Source organism: Atta colombica, unplaced genomic scaffold, assembly GCF_001594045.1.
Source record: "Atta colombica isolate Treedump-2 unplaced genomic scaffold, Acol1.0 scaffold125, whole genome shotgun sequence".
NCBI lineage: Eukaryota > Metazoa > Arthropoda > Insecta > Hymenoptera > Formicidae > Atta > Atta colombica.
In genome coordinates this window covers 3,099,164-3,115,616 of record NW_017259212.1, presented here as the reverse complement: position 1 = coordinate 3,115,616, position 16,453 = coordinate 3,099,164, and the positions used below count along the sequence as shown (strand labels likewise).

At 33.0% G+C, this 16,453-nt stretch overlaps 1 protein-coding gene across 1 annotated transcript in view; it reads right to left on the bottom strand.

Moving 5' to 3' along the window:
- LOC108694830 (leishmanolysin-like peptidase) overlaps positions 1-15,801 on the bottom strand; it is a 286,628-nt gene extending 270,827 nt beyond the window's left edge. The window contains exon 1 of the mRNA XM_018204505.1: positions 15,585-15,801. Within this exon, the coding sequence (XP_018059994.1) occupies positions 15,585-15,767 (183 nt within the window). The 5' untranslated portion in view covers positions 15,768-15,801. The remainder of the gene's footprint in view (positions 1-15,584) is intronic.
- Between the last annotated feature and the right edge of the window lie 652 nt (positions 15,802-16,453).

Genomic DNA, 16,453 nt, shown 5'->3' with positions numbered 1-16,453 from the left:
TATATATATATATATTACATTCACAATTTACTTATTATTTTAATGCATATTATATTTCAAAATAAACAAATATATCTATCTCCATCTCTGCTCTCTCCCTTTCTTTAAGCTTCTTTTTTTCTTTTTATCGTAATTTTTAAAAAAATTTGATTAATAATACTGTAATTTTTTTTTTAATTTTGGAAAGTTTAGGATTGTTTAAGGATTGCGTAGAATTATTCTTAATCGCAAAAAATAAAAACTGAAACGTGTTTTTTATAACTAAAATTTACTCAATCGTTTGAAAGAAAAATATCAATAGGCATGAATTGTTCAATAAACGGTTAGTTTTCTAAATATAATGGTTCAATTCGCTCGAAACATTCTTCGTTGTTTACAATATACCGCTACTATGATTTTTCTTACATCTTTAGATCTATGAAATTAAGCTCGAATAATTCTCAACCCACTGTAATGGTACATGTCAGTGTATGATCTGTTCGTAATTCCGCCAATTTCCCGATTATAATCCTACGGATGACCATATGCGTATTATAGCGGCCAAGGAACTTCACGCTTTCAACTACGGCCAAGCTCCAATAAATATTCTGTTAAGCACGCGGTACGATGTGCAGCGCAATAAAAGTTCTTTGAAAGTAGGTTTCGCGCTTCGACCTTAAAACGCTTTAATAGCATCAATAAGATATAAGAAATTCACTACGCGCATGTATCAAAGTGATTTAAAATTTTCCAAATTATTTTACGGATATATCTGTGTCAAAGAAACTTCTCGGATAAATGTCACAAGTTCAACATGTATTATTTATCACGCAAGAGATCCAAAATTCTCTCAAGTATTTTAACCACCGATGATATAATTCATAACATTGTTATAACATTAACATTGTTATTCGTACTGTATGCTGTATAAAAGACCACTCTACATTCCTGAACAATGTATTCTCGTAGATTAATAACACATCAGGGTGAATTAATTTCTTGCACCAACATGTCAGTTGCAAACCAAGATCTAATAGATGATTAATTGGGCAAGTATTGTTAAATATCAAAGAAACGATAGCAATTCCTTTAAGTTAAGTAATATTTTTAACTTTCCATATGTTATTATATTTCAAAATATAAATCAATTCATTTCTGTAGTTACTTTCAAAATAAACAATGTTCATATTAATGTATGCATTTAGTAAATAATAAAACCAAATTTTAATTAAATTCAATACATTTTCTTGAGTAAAATGATTTAAAATGATTTAAAATAATTTAAAATTAGTTAAAATTTGACATTATGAATTTAACAGAGTATGGTACATCTTTTAAATTTTATGTTAATTTTATGTTAGATATGTATATTACATTAAAGTAAAATAAAAACTCAGACACCTTGATTACTAATTTTATGTTATTTATATGTGTATGTATTATTTATTTAATATAAAATTTGAAAATTTAAAAAATGAAATACAATTAGTTTTTCACAACTTTAAATCAAGTAAACGATAAATCAGATAAATAAAATTAACAACAGTCAATATTAAACTTAATACGACTATTTACGAAACCGAGATAGCTTCAAGCAATTTTAAAATAACTTCGTGAGAGACGATGTAAATTAAATTTATTTCTAAACGAACAGTAAACGAGCAATTGCATCGAAAATGTAATTGTGCAACTTAACCGCATTTATAGAACTTACGCTGAACATCGTCGTCTGTAAACGCCACTCAATGGTTGAATAATTAATAGTTTAATCTAAGTCCTCGCGCCCTGTAGCACGATTGCGGCAAATATTTACGTTAAAGCAACCGCGGCTTCAACCGGGACGTCATGGCTCTTGATTTTGATTTCGATCCAAATCGATCATTAATTATGGGCGAATTAATAGCTAACGGCATCGAGATGAAGGCCCACCATTATTTTCATGTTAATCCACCGAATCCACTCTACTGTATAAATATTCGCTCTCCCCTAATCGCCGAACCATTTGTTCATAAATATTGATATATTTAAACCAAATGAGGCAATTTCAATTTTAATTTCCTGAATGTTTATATTACATAATAACGTAATAGCTTAGCATTTCGATGCAATAATCCATGTTTAACTGAACGATGCCTAAATATTTTTGAACATTAATCCTTTGTAAGCAGACTTTCTGGAACGCAATTGAAACAATACATTTATCATGAAACAATACATCCAAAAAATACAAAACACTAAATAAAAATATTATAATAATTTGAATCGAGAAAGAGTGAGTAAGTGAGAGAGAGAGAGAGAGAGAGAGAGAGAGAGAGGAAGAGAGAAGAAAAATTAACGCAAAATTTTTAAAAACATTCTTAATATAGCAAGAAAACAGAATTAAATTACAATTAGCATTGATAATAATGTTAACAATCTACTATAACTAAAAGAATATTCTTCCAACTGATATGACTTAAATGACCGATTGATCATTTCTATCTATCAATAGAAAAATCAAAAGTCCTCATTTTCAAATCAACAAAGAAATATATGTATCTCTCTCTGATTGATCTATGTCACAATCGGAAAAAGAAAGAAGAAATCTTATTTTGCTCAGTCTGGGCTTAGGTTTCTCATACGACACAACATACATGCACGTGCGAATGGACCGATCGATAGGTGCAACTCCAGTTGCCTCTTCATTCATCCCACCTTCAGCCACTCACGAACTGCACACCAGCATTTCCGACGTACACATGGCGAGACCGCCCACATGAAGCAGGAACTTTTACCGAAGAACGAAAGCGACGTAAAGCCCTGGTCAGATTGGTTTACTTCGGAAGGCCACTTCGCTCCGGATTTTCGTTCGACGTGCCGGATCTAACCATCGAAAATCTCTTGCGTTTCGCTCGTGAAAAATCCCTGCTCTCTCTCTCTCTCTCTCTCTCTCTCTCTCTCTCTCTCTCTCTCTCTCCTCCCTCCCCCCCTGCCCCCCTCTCTCTTTCTTTCTCTCTCCTGCATTCATTCTCGCGTTCACAAAGATCCTCTCGTTACCTGACTTCGTCAAGAGCGTCGAAATTACAACACTTGTGAGGATGGGCGTGACGTAGTCTAGAGGATCACGCTTGGCGCGCTGCCAAGAAATTGTGCATCGCGGAGACGTCGACACGCGAACACTTCCTTCCAGGTCAAGAAGAATACTATTTTATAGGACAAGTTGGCGGATGACATAAATAATGGAAAGCGGGAGTCGCGATTGGACGTGGAATGCATAATAAGTTCAACAACTGCGGCGAGTTGACAACTTAGCGTCTATCGTAAAACTTGATCAAGAAAAAAGATATCTCGGAATATCACGCTTTGCAAAAATAAAAAACAGATTCATGCCTTCGAAAGTCTCTGAGAGTTTAATTACTTTTTCAACATTACAGTATATCTACAAACTTCAGAAAAGCGCAAAAATATTTATAGTTTCTAATTATAACTCTCAACTATTTCATTTGAATTCTATTTTAGTTATATATAAATATTACTTTTTTCGAATATATGTTTAATGAAAAATTATTTACTCTATAACGATTGCCATTTTATGTTCGGATACCAAGTCGGTATGAAAATCCTTTATTCTCTCACGATATATCACGTTTATAACCGTGTAAAAAGACTTCGTCACAGTTACCAAAGTTCACAAGAATGGCGTAATTTTTCGCAATCAAGGCCGCGTTGTCGGAAAAACGAAAGGATTAAACAACGGACCAGCGAACTCGCGACAAAGAATGACGGTTAAAATACGACTCATCTATATCTCAGTGTGCGTGGCAAAAATGTAAAACGCGGTCGCCTTCGCGGAAATGGAATATTAAGCTCATCTGCGAATGGTCGACTAATTAGCGCCGTGGCGACGTTCCTGAAATGTTTCGTATGCTGCTTAGAACCATGTTCACCCATGCCTGGAGTTTACCAGGACTGCTATTGTCTGTTCAAACAATCAGCCATGATTAATCCGGAACGTTTCCTGTGAAAACTGGATGACCTATCGTCGGACAGACACACAGTTCAGCCAACCGATTACATTTCATTTGATTGCAAAATTTATGCCAATAAAATTCCTATAATAGCACAATAAGAGTTATATGTATTCTTTAATTATTGTAAATTGTATTTAATATAATTATTGCAAATAGAAAAATTTTGAAAATAAAGTAAATATAATCGAGGAATAAAATATATAAATAATCTTCCTTGAAGAGTTCGAATTATCGAGATTCAAACAATCTCATATGAAAGAAATAATCTTTCAACACATTATAACACATTGTAACATTCAAAGAATGCATTGTCATATCAAAAATCTAATAATTTTTTATTTGAAGCAAGAACTTTTATGTGTATACTTGTACAAAATAAATGTACTTCTAATCACATTGAAGTTTTTTTTAACATTTAATTATGTAAAACCTTTTAAGATCTTTTATTTAAAATTTCAATAGATAAATTTTAGTCTTTCAAAAAAGAAATGTAAAGAGAAATATAATAATTACAGATAAATGAGGAGACAAACTCATGTGATTTTTTTTTAACTATCACAAAAAATTACACAAAGTATAGAAAAAAAATGAAACATTTGCGGATTTGCAAATATCAATTTTATCAGAAAAATAATTGATACAGCGATAAACTCACATGTTGTCGGAAAAATATTATCTTACGGACAAATCGCGTCGCGCGCCTCTTTTTACTTAGCATAGATAAGCGGTAGCGGATTTCGATACGGCTATATATGCGAAAAATTAGTTGGCAGTTTTTCCGATCGAATCGATGTCCCAAACGGGCCGTTCTTTATTAACGAAAGGATGAACCGAAGGTGCCGCGCCGGCAGAAAGTTCCGAATATGCATGGCTATGCAATTCGCGCAGTCCCAAAGGACGCAAAAGTTGGCTGGGCAAAAAGCGACGGAAAAACGGGATGCAAAAGGACAAGAACAAGCGCAGTAGAAAAGGGGAGAGAAAAAAAAGAGAATGTCGCGCCGCACGAAGAGCAGCCGGTCATCCATTTTCATTCGAAGCGAGCGATGCCCCGAAACTTTCAAAGCGGCCGCAAAGGCAATACGTAACCCGACTTCGATGACGCGCGACTCCGCCAATTTCACGTCCCACTATTTTGATCGAGGTTAAGGTTACACCGTTATACTACTCCCGAGTGAGCGATTCGTTTTATTAAATTCTCAGACTATCAGGAGAAAGTTTGCATTTCCCACCAACAGCGAACATGGAGGAAAGCGACTCTAAAAGCATTTTAATTTATTTTTGTTCGTACACAGCTGATAATTATCAGGAATGCATATTCTTCGTTACATGTACAAGGTGAATACCGAAGAAATCAGGAAAAAGTTGTAATGAGATTTCTTTCAATAAATCGAGCGTTTTCTATCATGTTTAGAATTTTAGGAATATCGTTCACAAACGAATCAGAAGAGTAAAATATGGGAACATTCTCTCTGAAAAGGTATGTTATGTCAAATCAATTTATCTTTCGTAACTACATATCTTCCGTTCATCGTTCGAGGTCAATCAATGTTCTACGCAAACGTAAAAAGTTTAATCTCAGCCCGGAGTCAGTCTAGATTAAACGAATTCGACTTGATTGCAAGTTCAATTAATGGAGGAACGTTTCATCGAAGTTATCTACTGGAACACGTTCATCCAATCATTTGTAACCGTCGAGTTTAAAATTGGATTTATTTCGACATTCGTTAACAGTACTGGTTACCTACCAACCATTGCTCGCACGATATTTTGCCTTAGGCATACAGAGGCATACAAATATCTTTATCAAATTATGAAACAAACAACATACTCCAGTTTGATTCCTAATCACGTAATGGTACAAATGTAGTTACTGCATCTGATTAACACACACACACTACTGTATCATTAATTGTTAGAAGTAATAGATAATTCAATATTATTGTTATCATGAAATTTATTTGCGTTCAATTACTTTAATGCGTTCATTTACTTAAACACCGCGTGTCAGTAAATTATATAAAATAATCTTAAAAGTAAGTTTAAATGTGTTTTTCAGAAGTCAATTCCATATTTTGAAAACGTTTTATCAGATTTATATGATTCATAATTTTATCAATTTTCTCTAATTTTGACTTTATATATTATATATAAGCAAAATTAAAAAATATGCATTACATGAAAAAGCAATTTCTCAGAAATATTATATATTTATATTACATACTGAATCATATAATACGTATGTATCATAGCACAACAGCTTTTATTGATGATGAAAGAGATGTTTCATCACACTTTCCGGTGATATATGCTACTTGTATGCAACCGCAGAATGTATCATCTGATTACTGATAGCGACAGCAAACGCCGATAACATGAACAGATGCGATACGTAGATGTTTTGATGAAATGATTGGGATGACGAGGGTGGATGATGCGCATGTTATGAGCGACATACAAACCGGCGCGAAACTGCGCGGGTAATAATCATTACCTATTGATAAGAGCGACAGCATTACCAGATCACCGTTGTTGCAAATGTTATGGAGATGAAATTTAATTTGCCCGTTCAACGCGCCCCCGTTATTGTAATATACCATACCGGATATAATGCATGATCTTGATTATAGATGTGATATGTTTGTTATTAAATCCTCCCTTTCCCGACACAGAAATGATACAATATTCAAACAACAATTTAGAAAGCTTTGTTGCGCACTGATTTAAGTACACCACGTAATCAGAAGCTACTAATGAGAAGTGCTGTATGCCCGACCTGATTAACAGTTAATACGGATATGTTAAAGCGGTTGGCGCAAGTGCTTCGAAGCACAGTTTTGCATATGTTTCCATGTTCGGGATAAAACGCTACTTAATTGTCTCGAGTTTTTAAATCCTTCTCGATCTGGATTTACGTTCGCAGAAAATCACAATCTGTATACGTTAATTCCTTATTCGTTGAATAAATTATATTATAATTATAATTTTACATGAACAAAACTTTAATATACATATGAAATAATGTACTTAATATTTACATGATTATAAAAAATTTATTTAATTATTAAAAATCTTGCTTTAAATTTATGTTACAATAATTTTAATTTATATTTAACTTCAACAATATTCAATGAACAATTAATATAATGTACACATTACAACGTCACGAAATATAAAATGAAAAATAAAATAATCAGTGAAAAATAAATGTTTAATGTCTAATTATATCACTTTGTGTTAAATTATAAATAATATTATGAGCCTTATAGATATTAAAATATTTTATTCAACATTTACTTAATACGTAAAAAATTGCATAAATTTAACAAAATCCAAATTCACAAATGCTGCTTTTCATCAGCGATATTATTGCCTCTCTTTAGTTTCAGATCTATCATCTTGCACGTTTCACTTTTCACAGTTCGGCAAACTCACGCGATTGCAAGAGATATTTCCTAATGATTCTTATTGCGATCTTATTGTAGTTATTATTCCCAATCGATTGTAACGACTTATACCTATAGCAGTATTTTTATTTGTTTTATACGTCAACAGTTACAACACAATATACTTGCAAATATCATAATTAATCAGCACCAAGTGATTGGAACAAAACAACATATGAATCATTACTTTCCACGCACAACTAAGTTCATGAATTTTATAAATATGCACTTCTTGGAGCAGTTCTGCGAGTTTATAGCAAACTTTGATGTGTAACAATATATACATTACTCACTGTTATTAGAACTTTTAGCTTTTTTCGTAAAAACTACTTAATTGAACAATGTAATATTTTTTGTAGTCATAATTAAGAACTCGTTCACAAAACATACACATATATATATTTTTGTAATTATAATTAATTGATGTTATATTGTTGCAACAATATAAATATGTGTAAATCTAAGTCTCTCTTCATGAAAATATTTTTCACTTTATAATCGATGGTAACTTATTGTCCTTTGTTATCACCTATACACATACTACATGTATGTGCGTGCGTGCGTGCGTGCGTGCGTGCGTGCGTGCGTGTGTGTGTGTGCGCGCGTGCGTGCGTGTGTGTGTGTGCGCGCGCGCGCGCGTGTGTGTACACACACACACATGTATAATTCTATTTAGATATCAACAAGGTTTTCAGTATTCTTAATGATTCGTCATATTGAGTACAAGATTTTGCAATGTGCTAACTCGCTTTCAAAAGATTGCATGCTTGAAATAACGAAATCCATTTATACTTTACAATATATTCTTATTATATAGCTTAATATAGCGTTTCAATTTCAACATCTCTTTTTAATACAGAATAGATCTGTCAAATTTGTCAATAATGAAGTTTTGAAACGATAATTGAAATAAAATTATATACACAAATCTTGTAATCTCTGAATGCAATAATTTCTAGTTATTTTTTATTTATTATATAGTAAAATCAAATTTGTTAAACTAATTAATATTTAGTGAACAATCTTTTAATATACTGAAATTATCATATATATGCGAAATATTTTCTTCAAGTAAAATAATTTAATTTAACAAGTAAACGTAACATGATTAATTACATTATTGAAAATGCAAAATTAGGTACAACGAAAATTAATCAATCCTCATTTAACCAATAAACATTAATTATTATGAATATTTTCACGTAGTATATTCAAAGTATTTATAATCAGAATTAAATAAATATGCATTTAATAAATATTTCTCTAAAATCATATCGAGAATTTGATTGAATATTTTATCATGGAAAAATGTACTTGAGAAATAAAATTTTCTCGAACGAGATATGCGTAAATACCGATTGATCGAATGAGAATATACCATCACCAATAATCTATCATTGTTTCTATATACCGTTTATAATTTGTCTGTACAGACAAGTCTTAACATTCTTGATCAATCGATTCGAATCGATAAATCATCGAAAAATACCTATGTAAAGCTCGCGTGTCCGTTTCCACGATGTCCTCCCTCTTAAGTCTCATACTGTCGCATATATCGTTGCACGTCCCACGAAAGCCATAAACTTCGATGGGAATCGAGTTTCTTAATAACCTTTCTGCACACGAGATTTCAAGCGACCGCCTTGTAAATAAATCAGTATCGAAGAAAAATACCGGACTCTGCGAGAGCGCGCGCGCGTACGTGCTCCAGCGAAATTCCATTCGCGTACACTTTCATTGAAGCGCTCACACTAGGAAAGTTTTTCCTACGAAATCGTGCGACCTTCGTTTTACTTTTATTCTCGACGCGACAGCAAGTGAGCGCAAAGTACTTCCGATAATCGTAATGAAAACTTGACACCCCCGCCGTGCGTTCTTCTCACAGACGGGAAAAATTATGGGGATAATCATAATGAAAACTCGACACTTCTCGCAGCGCGAACGAATTGCAAGATATTACGTATAATTATGTCTTTTGTAAAAGTTAAGTGCAATTTCGTCGCATCAAAGAGATTTAAATCTTGATACAAACGGTTTGAATATCATTCATTCTTTCTATTTCTATGTTTCGGAATAATTAATTTCATCGTACAATTTTAATATTAAAATCATGATTAAAAAGAAAAAATTCTGATTAATTAAATAAATTAAGAAAAATTAAATAAATTATTACTGAAGTGTTTTACTATTTAATTATCTAATTGTTCATAATAATAATCTTAGCATCATTATATCAAATATAATAATATTAAAAAATATTATAATATTAAAAAAATATTTTAGTCAAGTATTAATTTTTGGGTTGTCGTATGGCTCTATGTGAAAACGACAGACTCGTAACCGACAGGTCGCAATTAAGTTTAAATCCTCATCCTATTATATTATATCCCCGGATAATTTTGTAATCCGTACTGATTTAATGAGAGTCACAGAAGAACTCTTACATCTAGGTGACTTTTTGATTAGATTTAGACATATAGATTAGTATTCATCGATTTTTATATTCAAGATCATCTTAAATATAGTCTTAAAATGTCACAAACCAATTAAAGGGTCGTATCTTAACACATTACTTAAAACAGTCTTGAAATAAGAACAGAATACCGGTCAGGTATGATCCCCCTATTCCATTCAATTACTATTACACTATCATGTTAATATCAAGTTTATCAAATAAGGTTTACAGCAACAGTTTCGCTGGTCCCTTACCTTTTATGTATACTTTTCGCTTATATACATTTTTATGTATTTAAGTACACAATAAATTAAATTAAATTAAATTAAAAGAAAAGAATAATTTGAAGAAAAATAAATTTACACGAAGGATGCGTTCTCTGTTAGACTTAAGTATCATCTGTGCTTGTTTAATATTTGATAGACAACAAAAATGAATTGATGCTTATTGCGTGTAAGCGTAAAAACGGAACGTACTCTGTGCATACATAATATATTGACCTGTGTGAGTTCCGACATTCCTGTATTATTACATAGAAAAGGGTAGTCCGTAAACAGTTGGCTGAGTACCAGCAACGGACACACAATTCACATAATTCCATATGTCTCTTTTATTGTCAGACCTTATACGGAATAAAAGGCGAACGTACGTACGAATGAGTTATGTCCTTACGAGAGCGCAAAATTGGTACGTGATGACGGTGGAATCGCCAAACAGAAAAGTTCCCCGAATGCTCGTATGAAGTGCTATAAGCACGAGTGGGACAACCGTAAACTTTTACATTCGCATGCAAATTCTCTTTCACTGAAACGGTCCTTAAAACGAATACACTCACATATAAAACCGCCACCGAGCACTTCGACCATTCGCCGAAACGTTAGAAACTAGTTCTCTGTACGAAGTTACGCTATAAATGTAAATCCTAACTAACTGTAAACTGAGAAAAAATTTGTTTGGAAACATTTAAAAATTGTTCATTAATTATTATGAAAATTTAAAAATCAATAATGACATAAAATGCATTTATGTATAGTCGCATAGTTTCGACATGTACATGTTTTTAACGAACGCTGTGATATAGAATACGTTTACTTTTCATTTTCTCTAAACAAAATATTGCATGTTAACATTTTTTTATTTTTGTTTTGAATGATCTAAACTCACATACTATACATGTTAACAATAGAGTCGTTAGACCCTGAAGTTGCGCCCATGGGCACAATGCTATGCCATCGAAATATTCTAGTTTTTCACTCAATTTCGTGTCAAAATGGAAAACCATTTTTTAGCACAAGAAAATAAACGGATCCCTGGAGAAAAATATATTTTTGACCTGGATTTGTATTTTTTTAAAATGGCACAAAAATGCTTTTGCACTGCAGATTAATAAAAAAGATTAAGATAAATAAAATAAGATTTAAAAATTCATTAAATATTTTATACAATGCATTTTCACAAATTCAGCTTTTATAAAAGCTTGATATTAAGATACAGATGTGTGTTAATTATAAAAAAAAAAAACTATTTGTTTTTCCTTATTGAAAGAAAATTTTGCAAATTGAGAAATGTTGCATTTTCATTCTAAAGACATTTTTATGTTGACTTTCACAAACGAAAATTGTCAAAACTGACCGAGTGAAAAGTCAATCAAGTTCATTCTGCGAATAGAAAATCCGTGCACCGTTTCAATCCTGATAATTGAGTCTATTTTTTTCGGGGTAAAAAGGGGACGAGTTGGAAAAGGAAACGGATGGCCAGCTTTTGTCTGCCTATCCACAATTTTAAAAAACTTGTGTCGTATCTGTCGATTGTTTTCTGTCATGCGAAAAATAGTTCGCCCTTTCAAAGGACGAAATTAAAATTTACGCAAAACTTTTACAGTGCCCAATAAACGATACAAGCCATACGATATGGCATATCTCATCATTTTCTCATCGTTTTTTCATAGACTCTTTGATCAAAGCAAAATCAACTTTTCTTTTATCAAAGCTTGATAAGCATTTCCTCGTAAAGCATTTTCAATTTTAAATAACCATTGTATAACTGAACCTTCTAATCAATCTGTTAAAATGAATATATTACAAAATTAATTAAAAAGTTTAATTTTATAGCTGAATTAGAAAGCAAAAGGCTTCTCATTTATAAACGCTAATTACCGGAACTATTTTTGCTTTAACAAGTTTGCTCAATAATAGTAAAATGGCATCAAATAATGGAATACTCTACAGATCAATGAACATTCGCGACATGATACCACAATTAATATTTGCAACTAATATAATTAATATTCATCGATGATATGATTATTACAATAATTATGAATTATTCATTAAGCATCAAGTATCAACGAAGTTCGTTCTGCAATATTATGCAATACATTCTAAAGAACGGATATTATGGCAAATAGCAGAGATTTAATGAGATAAACGATATCCGTAATGGTGGAACGTAAATGATCCTCAAAGTATAGCGTACATTGAGCATTTAATAGGAAGTTAAATCATTACATTGCAATATATGTCATCCAAATATACTATTCCATTTTCCTCGAAATGACAATGCAGACAATTGGTACACAATGGCAATAAAATAATAGAGATATATTCTTTAAATACATTGTTATAAAATTATTATCTTATCTGCAATTTTTCATACTCGAAATAACAAACAATAAATCTTTGTTATTATTTATAAATAAAATCAACGTATCATGTATTAATCATATATTAATTCTTTACAGTCCAATTATTTTTCACAAATGAGCAAAGATCAAATAAACTTATGTGGTTCTCATTTTCATTTATCTAACATGACTCAAACAATTATTTTAAAAAGTTTATAAAATTCCAAAATTATATATTATAATTTGCCGATTATAATTGTTTACATTCTATTCTAAAATTATTAGCTTATATCAACAATGATTTTATATCTCAAATAGCAAGCAACAAATCTCTGTTGCTAAAAAATAAAATCAATATCTTTCTAAATCCTACATTAATCTTTTGCAATCCAAATATTTTTCACAAATAAAGAAAGATCAAACAAATAAAGAAAGATTTTCACTTTCTTTCATTTTTTATTATGGCTTAAAGAATTTTTATTATTTGAAGTATAGTTCATATAGTTTTAAAAATATACAGTTTGCCGATTATAATCGTTTACATTTAAATCCTTGAAGAAACATGCGATACTGTCGTACAACATTATTTCAAACGTGACTGCAAAGAGTTAATATCTCACAATATATTACGTGAATCTCACGTGTATTGTAAAATGAGTTAACTTTGACTCAGTTGGGATAACTTTAACTCTTTTATAAAATGCCTTGATAGCGTGCATATTCAAATCAGGACATAAGACGTTTCAAAACATCTTTAAGACCTGGATTTTCATTATTTACTTGTAGTTATGGATTAACTTATAGGATTGGATTTGACCTCACTTTAACTTAATAAACCACAAAGCTAACGATTTTATGTGTGTGTGTGTAGTAACTTTAGAAAGTTATACTACAAAATTAGTTTAGTGATTAAGCATAGATAGAAAAATATAATTTTCGGCCTAATCACAGGTTAACCAGTAAATAAAAAACTGTGAGTAATCACGACTACAGGTTGCCGGTTGTGATTCTCAATTGAAAGTTCTATTTTAGCAAATCACGATATAACCAGTCTATATTCGTTGTATCGTGATTGATTAAAATAGAATCATCAACCACCAACTGTAACCAACAACTATAATCGTCTTAAAGACGTTTGTGTTTTTTTTCAATTTTAAAATGAGGAAGAGAGTTTAAGTCTCTAAGCTTAAAGTTAAAGTAACGTTAGTGCAACCGACCTTAAATGTCTTAGGCTCGATTGCACCAACGTTATTTTAATTTTAAGCGAGGCTTAAAATTCTCTTTGTTTCTGTCTCTTTTCGATTTTAAAACGAGATAGAGAAAGTTTAAAGTTTTGCTTATATTCAAAGTAACGTTGGTGCAACCAGGCTTTAATCATATTACAGCTTAAGACGTTTTTAATATTGATAGCCGATTTAAGGATAGTCTGAGAATAAGAATTATTGTGAGACATACTTAGACATGGTAATAAATCATATGTCATATGACTACGCCAAAGCTTGTGTATTGCTTACGTCTATAATTTACAAGTTTAATTGTAAGTTTAATTGTAAGTGTTACAATTTTTGTGAGATCAGATTCTAAGACCGTCTTAAATACACTTTTAAGATATCAAGAATCAATTAGAAAGTCGCATCTTAAAATATTACTCTTAAAAAAGAATGGACTATGAATACTGGTCTGAGACGTCTTATGTCCAGATTTTGGCATGTGTGCTATCTAGACACGATACAAATTTCGGTTAAAGAGTTACTTCATTTTAAAGTGTGCTATCAATGTGTGACGCAAGATTAAACAGAAAATAGGAGAAGTGATGAAAAATATTGATGAAATCCAAATATTGATTTCGACTATTCTCCAAAAGCTAATATTCATAGTCGAATCTTATATTTAAGACCGTCTTAAATACAGTCTTAAGATGTCATGAACCAATTAGAGAACCGTATCAGTATCTTAAGACATTACTTAAGACGGTCTTAAAATAAAAACGGACTATGAATACCGCCCTTAAATAAGCAAGCCTGTCCAATTTAAATTCCGGAGCCAAAACGCAAAACCATCGATGCAAAAAAATTCAATATAAGTAAAATTTCGGAGATTGTAAAGTTTTGATACGCATCTAAGTGACGCTTATCAACAATTTATAGTTCCTAAAATCTTACATTGAATTTTTTTATGTCGATGGCTTTGAATTTTGGTTCCGGAGCTCAAATTGAACAGGCTTGCTCTCGGAAATTTTAACGATATTGAATGAACGTCTCTCGATAATGCTATAAACCTATAAACCGTATATGCGTCATCGAGCTCGGCTGTCCGTGAAACGCGACGCGCGTGGAAGGTCAACGCGCCGAGACATCCCGCAGCAGCACGTGCTGTTCCGAAAACACGTGTTTCTCCCCTCTCGCCGCCGCGCATGGAAACATTCACCGAAGTCTTCCTTCTATCGGCGCAACGTATGAATGGCGCGTTGAAACGTCGCGCGAAAATGAAATATGTACATACACACGTCTTTAATCACTACGAGTCAACGCAAGTGACCGATTCCATGTCTCGATAAAATTCATAACTGCAAGAGTTCACAAACCGTGACAAATTCGTAACGGCATGTTGCGCTCCATTTATATCATTTTAGCGTTTTACGAGAGTAGTTTTACGAGAAACTGCGTATATAACGAAGGAAAAAGTCAAAATACGAAATTTGAAAGCTGTCGTTATCGCAATCAATTCACATGGAGACTATCGCGCCACACGTGAGAGAGATAGAGACGGAGCGAACACGTGTCAATGCATGCAACGGATATTACTGCGAGGAACAACCTGATCTGTCGCGCTCGACTAGATTCCTTTCGACAAGGTGAAAACTCGTTTGACGCAAATGGGAAATAGAGAAATATATCATCGGTAGACGAGAAATATTACTACGAAGATTAGAGACGATCGTGAGATATAAATGTACAGCGTGTACGCGCGCAGTGAAAGGAGAACAAGGAATAAACGACGTAAGCGCGGAACGAAGGAGCAAGGAAAGAGGTTAGAATCTTTCACTGCGGTGCTCGTGAATGCATGGCACTTACCTCGTGTGCTCGTGGATGCTGGTGATTGCAGTGTCGGTGCTCGAACATCCCACTGGCAGGACCCAACACAGCGCACATCGCGAAGAGAACGGCAAGCGGCGACACGCCGGTGCCGCGGCGCATCTTCAACCGCACTCGGGCCGCCATCACGGACAACACGCTCGATCGCAAAGCATGACACATACTGAGCGCGCCCGCCGGCGCCGCGCATTTATATGGTCGGTGCCGGCGCGGCGGCAAGCAGCGCCGCGCGACTCACGTTCGATACCCGGAGCGCGGCGACGGCGGCAGCGGTGGTGGCGATGGTGGTGGTGCTGGTGGTGGTGGTAGTGGAGGCGGCACTCCGATGACGGTGGTGGCGGCAGCAGCGACAACGACGACGACGCTGTCGCTGGGATAAACCCCTCGTCGTAAAGAACCTGCGAAGAAATCGAAGAGTTTGTTGTTGCTGAGGTAAGCTTAAGGTACAATTTAATGCTGACGCTCGACATTCATTTTTAACAATAAAATAGGTCTTTTTCTTCTTGATTCTTAGATTGAATTTCCGATCCGTCTATAAAATAAGTGAAAGCTGATGAATATCAAGTGTTAATTTTGATCACGTGTTTTAATGCTAAAAATGAGCATCGAGCGTCAACATCAGAAAATACTTTTAAAGAACTCTGCACACTTCTTTGAACAGAAGAAAAAACCGGCTTCTGTCAAATTGGCTTCTGTTAAATTTTTTATACGTGATTGTTTTTATACTAATTAAAAGTCTTAATGACCTCAGAAAAACATAACTTTTATGATTATTAATTAATATTATATATAATATAATAGGAATTTATTAATTAATATCTATAATAATAATTATTATTATAGTTATT